The 6,499-nt window shown below is 45.1% G+C and overlaps 1 protein-coding gene across 1 annotated transcript; it reads left to right on the plus strand.

Annotated features, from left to right (window-relative positions):
* The first annotated feature begins 465 nt into the window (after positions 1–465).
* On the plus strand, positions 466–3,926 carry SNAI1 (snail family transcriptional repressor 1). The gene is made up of 3 exons (XM_075571266.1): positions 466–667; positions 1,163–1,681; positions 2,784–3,926. The coding sequence occupies exons 1-3, from the start codon at positions 589–591 to the stop codon at positions 2,963–2,965; spliced, it is 780 nt and encodes a 259-aa protein (XP_075427381.1). The 5' UTR covers positions 466–588; the 3' UTR covers positions 2,966–3,926.
* The last annotated feature ends 2,573 nt before the right edge of the window (positions 3,927–6,499 follow it).

Genomic DNA, 6,499 nt, shown 5'->3' on the forward strand with positions numbered 1-6,499 from the left:
ATTTCTATTTGCTGAAAGCCATGTGTGGAGAGGACCCCATGTGTGGAGAGGACCCCATGTGTGGAGAGGACCCCATGTGTGGAGAGGACCCCATGTGTGGAGAGGACCCCATGTGTGGAGAGGACCCCATGTGTGGAGAGGACCCCATGTGTGGAGAGGACCCCGTGGAGTCAGTTTGATCTGCTGGTGCTCTTTTATTTTGTTGAGCATAGTTAATGGGTTACCAAGACCTGCCAGCACTTGATGGACACCAGCAAACACTTTGCAGCAGGTATGAGGAGGGGGCTTGTGGGTCCCCCTCCCTCCCTGACTTGGGTGGAGAGAGCCACAGCAATCACTGTCCAGCACAAACTCAGTGCTCCAGGCACCTGCTTACAGTGCAGGAGACTCAGCACGCCCCTCCCCCCACGCTGATAGGCTGGCAAGTGACAATGTGCATTTGCATAGGCCCGCCCCCGGCCCGCAGGCTGCATATTAGGCAGTGGTGAGCTCAGGCTGGCTGTGCCTTCCCTATAAACTCCAGCGTGTTGGATCCCATGCGAGGATCTGCTCTCCCACTGCCTGCAGCTCCCCAACCTCCTCAGCAAGATGCCGAGATCCTTCCTAGTGAAGAAACACTTCTCTGCCAGCAAGAAACCCAACTACAGCGAGCTGGAGAGCCAGACAGGTATATCCCACAGGGGGTACTCTCACTGGGGGGTGGGGGGTACGGTTTGCAAGGACAGTGCTGTTGGATCTTCCTAGCACTAAAGGGTTAAGTATACAAAATGCTTCAAAAACCCAGTAAACTGGAAAAAAATGCATTGGCTAATTTTTGCTTCTATAAAATAAATGCGTTATTAGCTCATTTTGTGCTAAAAAAATTGCAATTTGATAATTAATTATGCATAGTGTGTGTATATGTATATATATATATATTTATATTGCAGAATAAATGAGTACTTCAGTATTAGGTGATAAGTTTTTTATTTGGACTTACAATTTATGTCATAGGACAAGCTTTTGAGAGTTCTCCTCTACAGTACTCTATCGCAACTGGACTAATACGGATATATATATATATAATATATATATATATATATATATATATATATATATATATATAATATAAAAAAATCATGAATGTGCTTGTAATTCATATTGTTGCTCTCTTCTCTTTCAGTGTATGTCTCACCCTTTTTATATGACAAATACCCCCTACCTGTTCTACCCCAGCCAGACATCCTGAGCTCAGGAGCATACTACCCACCTCTTGTTTGGGACACTGGCCTTCTTACTACGTTCTTCACCACTGAGCCTGATTACAAGAAGTCCCCGATCACCTCTTCCAGTGAAGACTCAAAGCCTTTGGATCTCACGTCCTTTTCCAGTGAGGATGATGAAGGAAAGACCTCTGACCCTCCCAGCCCAGCTTCTTCAGCCACAGAGGCTGAGAAGTTCCAGTGCAATCAATGCAGCAAGTCATACTCCACCTTTGCAGGACTTTCCAAGCACAAGCAACTGCACTGTGACTCCCAGACAAGAAAGTCTTTCAGCTGCAAGTACTGTGAGAAGGAGTACGTGAGCCTGGGAGCCCTGAAGATGCACATCAGAAGCCACACACTCCCATGTGTCTGCAAGATCTGTGGCAAGGCTTTCTCCAGACCGTGGCTGTTACAGGGACACATCCGAACACACACAGGTAAGAATCACACTGTGTGCTTAGGGTGACCTTGGGTGCAGATCCACAGCTTCACCTAATCTCCCAAAAGATTATGCCTGTAAATTACAATGGCAGTTGCAAAAACAGGGATGTCTACACATGTCCTTGGTAAACTGGAGCCAGGTGGATGTTAGAAGTGGCTTTGGGTATAATCTATGCAAGCGACTTGTAGCAAACAGTTCTCCTGATCTGTAAATATAACACAACCCCCATAGCGCACCGCAGGATGACTGATTGCAGGGCATTTTTTAGTACAGGTGCTTTATTGGCTATATACCACACATGCCTCTCTATTCAAGGGACTGTGTCCTGTGGCTCCTGCGTTTAGTTTGCTATCTGGAGGTGTAAATGGCTGTTTATAATCTTCCAGAAAAAAAACCTTTCAGGATAAACTGAGCGGTAACAAAAGCTGATGTAGAAATGGATTATTTCAGCATCACTGATTTCCATTCTTTAAGGGCGCCCGTGAGCCGGAGTAAGGCTGGTGCTGAGGGGCCGGCAGGTGTTTACGTGCAGTTGGTGCAGTTCGGATCGTGCACCTGTTACTGGGAAGCCCAAGGCTTGGGCTAGTATTGCTCCCAGCTGCCAAGCTACTTTCTAATCCAAAAAGGATCATGTTTACAATACACCCATCCAGTCCCTTTATTCATGCCACAGGGATACTTTAATTGTTGTTTGGAGCTGATTTCACACCCTCTTCAAGTGCTAAAGACTCTATAGGAAACTGGAAAACCTTAATTGTGCGATCTGAATGGGCCATAGACTCGTTACCTCGAGTGCTTCTTATGCTAAAAAAAAGACAATGCAGAAGTTTGCAATCTACGTGCAAGAAAGGTCAAAAGCGGATTTAATTCCGCACTTTCTACCACACCACAGAGCAGTTTAAATTAAAATGTATTATGTACACAGGGAAAAAATATATATTTTCACACTACACGTAAGCCTCTTTTTACTACTGTGTGATGGGCACGTGTAAAATCAAATGGGAAATGCTTCAATACATTAAAATGATTTACCCAATGCTTCTTCTCAATGGCTCATTGATTCCCCATAATGAATCCTTCTGTTTCTCCCCTTCCAGGTGAAAAGCCCTTTTCCTGTACACACTGCAACCGAGCGTTTGCTGACCGCTCCAACCTCAGAGCCCACCTGCAGACACACTCCGATGTCAAGAAATATCAGTGCAAGACCTGCGCAAGGACTTTCTCCAGGATGTCACTCCTCCACAAACACCAAGAGACGGGGTGCTCTGGGACCCACTAAAGACTTAATGCACAAAGGATTGTTACACGGACTACTATTGTTTCTGCAAGAGCTTGTCCTCCAGGAAGCCCTTGTGTTTAGCACGTTCACAACGATCCCTTGGTTTGGGCCCCCAAACTATTCCCACTTATACTGCACTAAGGTGACTCTTTGAGTCGGGCTACACTCCAATCCTAGTTTAAAGGGTTGTAACTTTGTCGGTAATCCACCTTTGAGTGCCTTATTGCATGTCACAGGTGCGCTGTTAATGTTTAACATGGCGGCACATTTGGTTTCTTGTATTTCCACTTGTTTCATGCTCTGAATCTAATCAATCCTATGTTTTGCAAGTCGTACAATGGGCCAAAAAAAAAAGTATTTTTCTTATATATTGTGACTGCAGCAGAGATGGAAATGTATATTTTTATGAAGGACAGAAACAAGTGTTAATTGTTCTTATTTTATGATTGTATATATGCAAATGAGTGCAGCAAGCAGAAGGTGTAACTGCAATAATCACACTTGTTACAGATCAGATGTTTCTTCGCTGTGCCTCCGAGATTAAGTATGTTCATAAAAGGCGTTTGTCACCATTTCACCGAACAATCCTGTTTACAAAGCAGTCATGCACTCGAAGCACCTGTTACTGTGACTCAAACAACTGCTTTTCATGAGAACTGAGACGAATAGCAAGCAGTTGTCAAGTGATACAATGGCAGACTGTGGAAAGCCTGGTCCAGAGACAGGTGGAACAAAAAGATACTGTTTATGATTGACAGGTGCCAGTCGAAGGTATCTTCTCTTCTGTATATGGTTCCTACATAATCCTTACAAAGAATGTTTACATTTCAAAGGTACACTGGTATTTATATTTTTTTTATGTGCCACATTTTGTACTGATGAAACTTTTTTATAGTTATGCACAATTTATTGATATTCAATAAAAAAAGCTTAATTTATAAGACTGACTAATATTGCGCCTTTAAAAAAAAAAAAAAAACGCAGTATCTTATAAACATCTCTACTGCCTGAATGTGTGTGCTGTATACCAAATGATTCAGTTACCAGGATATTAAGATAGCGGGACTTGCAGTGTATTAAATGCCACAATGTTGTACAATTTACATGTGGTTATAGGCAGCGTATGGAGAACTTTACATGTGGTTATAGGCAGCGTATGGAGAACTTTACATGTGGTTATAGGCAGCATATGGAGAACTTTACATGTGGTTATAGGCAGCGTATGGAGAACTTTACATGTGGTTATAGGCAGCGTATGGAGAACTTTACATGTGGTTATAGGCAGCGTATGGAGAACTTTACATGTGGTTATAGGCAGCGTATGGAGAACTTTACATATGGTTATAGGCAGCGTATGGAGAACTTTACATATGGTTATAGGCAGCGTATGGAGAACTTTACATATGGTTATAGGCAGCGTATGGAGAACTTTACATGTGGTTATAGGCAGCGTATGGAGAACTTTACATGTGGTTATAGGCAGCGTATGGAGAACTTTACATGTGGTTATATGGAGAACTATATTCTTTTCCTTTTTTATTAAGATTACATTTTAGTTTAATTTTAATCTTTGAAAGAAAGTGGAGACCTAAGGAAACAAGACCATATAACACGTTGGCTCACACACTGGTTTCATCAGACGTAAACTGGGGTGGGAGACAAATCTATAGGGTCACTTTCCCCACACGTGGTGCAGGAGTAACGAGGGCTATACTGTACCTTGGGAACGTAGCCCAATAACCCCAGTAACTGGGCAGATTAACTGCTGCAATATGGTCACACGGTATGTCAGGTGACCCATTCTAGCAGCTTCTAGAAAAAAGGCGGGGCTAACACTGACCTTTAGAAGCAACATTATAGACACAGTGTAAATGGTACTGAGGCCTAGTGAGGATTAACCCCTGCACTGCCTGCAGTTACCAGGACTGACATACAGGGATTTGTAACTTTAGCCGGGTGACACATGTCCAGTATTACCTCCCATTTTTTACTGGACGGAGTGTCCAAATACCGGACAGTCTGGTTCAATACTGGACACCTGGCACCCCTAGTTACCTTCCTTCCAGAGAATTCATACTAAGAAGAGGTGCTTTGCTGACCAAAGATGGCCGCCGTGCGGCTTCCTACCTGTGAGCCATTCAGTAATTGTGACCTGCTGTCTAACCCTCTTCTCGGGACAGCCAGCTAGACCAGACTTGAGGAATAATTAATAAATTACACTTATCCAACATTAGACACATCAAAATGGGTGCTATTTAGTTCCTCTGTCACCGTGGGATGCAGGACCTTACAACTAGAGCACTTATGAAACCTCCATAGCCCCAGCAATTAATTAAATGGAAAGATCATTAGCAATAAAACCCTTGTATTTCTGCATTTATTTCCATATACTAGTGATATTTACATAGCCTGGAAGTGGTGATAACGTCCTTCTAACACACTGAGCATTTATCCAATCAGCTGGCGAGCTTTAAGCTGCTGTAATTAGCCGAAGGCTCTGCGTTACGACCAATGGGAGCTCTCGGTTTTCACACATGAGCATAAATAGGCGCTGCTACGTTTGCTGACCTTAAAAAACAAACAAAAAAACAATGTTACCCGTGGTCGAATTGACTTAAAAAATTGAGGGCATCGAGACGCGGTGCTGACCGGACCACGCGGCAGACGACACTGCATGCATAAGCACGCCACCGTCTCTTTGCCTGCCGCCCTGAGCACCAGGACGCCTCCTGGAGCTGAATAGGGGTGGGCAGAGATGTCCGGTTCGTCATTGCTTTTGCTGGCCATGCTAACGAGCGGCGACACTCTTTGCAGTGGTCTGCTCTGCTCGCTGGCTCCTCGTGACTGAAGTGCAGGTGCTGGTTTGGTAACCCCTCCTTCATCTAGCTCCGCCCGCATCTGCCAAAGCTGGAAACCACTCCCATTAGTGCAGATTAGGGGAGGGTCCCACAAATTTATTGGATGCCCGGGCACAGGGGCTGAACTTTTCACAATCCTGGGGGGCGCGGCCTCCGTTTTCGCGCCACTGCCCCCTGAGCGCCACTCCTTATTTGGCGCCAATCCCGGCCAATTTCTTGCAAAATCCTTGTCTTCTTCTCCGCAGGCAGCACTGATTACAGGGACTACTTTCTGTAGTGGCACCACCGGTTCACCAGCTCCTCGCTCAGCTAGATCCGTTCCCACGGGGCATATTTGGAAACCACTCCCCCTGGTTGAGATTAGGGGGCGGTCCCATAAGTTTATCGGATGACCCAGCACTGGGGCTGAGTTAGTCATAGTCCATGAGGGCGCGGCTGCAGCTTTCGCGCCATACCCCCCATCAGGGTGGGGTTTTCCTGTTGGCGTCACTCCTGGCCAACTCTCTGCAAGTCCAGTATTGTATTCATTGTCTGCAACTGGCCCACGCGGTCTCCCAGGGAAGCGGGAGCCGCCATTTTGGTTTGCATTGTCAATCTCTTTAACAGTTGAGGTAGCTTTTGATTGTTTGTACGCCGACTGACAAGCAAATCCATCATTTTCCCCACACATCACCAC

This window comes from Ascaphus truei, chromosome 15 (assembly GCF_040206685.1).
Source record: "Ascaphus truei isolate aAscTru1 chromosome 15, aAscTru1.hap1, whole genome shotgun sequence".
Taxonomy (NCBI): Eukaryota; Metazoa; Chordata; class Amphibia; order Anura; family Ascaphidae; genus Ascaphus; species Ascaphus truei.

What these genes read in the sequence shown, in the direction of transcription:
- SNAI1 (XM_075571266.1), top strand. Translation starts at nt 589, where the DNA reads ATGCCGAGATCCTTCCTAGTGAAGAAACACTTCTCTGCCAGCAAGAAA. An exon ending in CGAGCTGGAGAGCCAGACAG is followed by an intron (nt 668 to 1,162) that starts GTATATCCCACA and finishes CTTCTCTTTCAG; the next exon opens with TGTATGTCTCACCCTTTTTA. An exon ending in ACACATCCGAACACACACAG is followed by an intron (nt 1,682 to 2,783) that starts GTAAGAATCACA and finishes CTCCCCTTCCAG; the next exon opens with GTGAAAAGCCCTTTTCCTGT.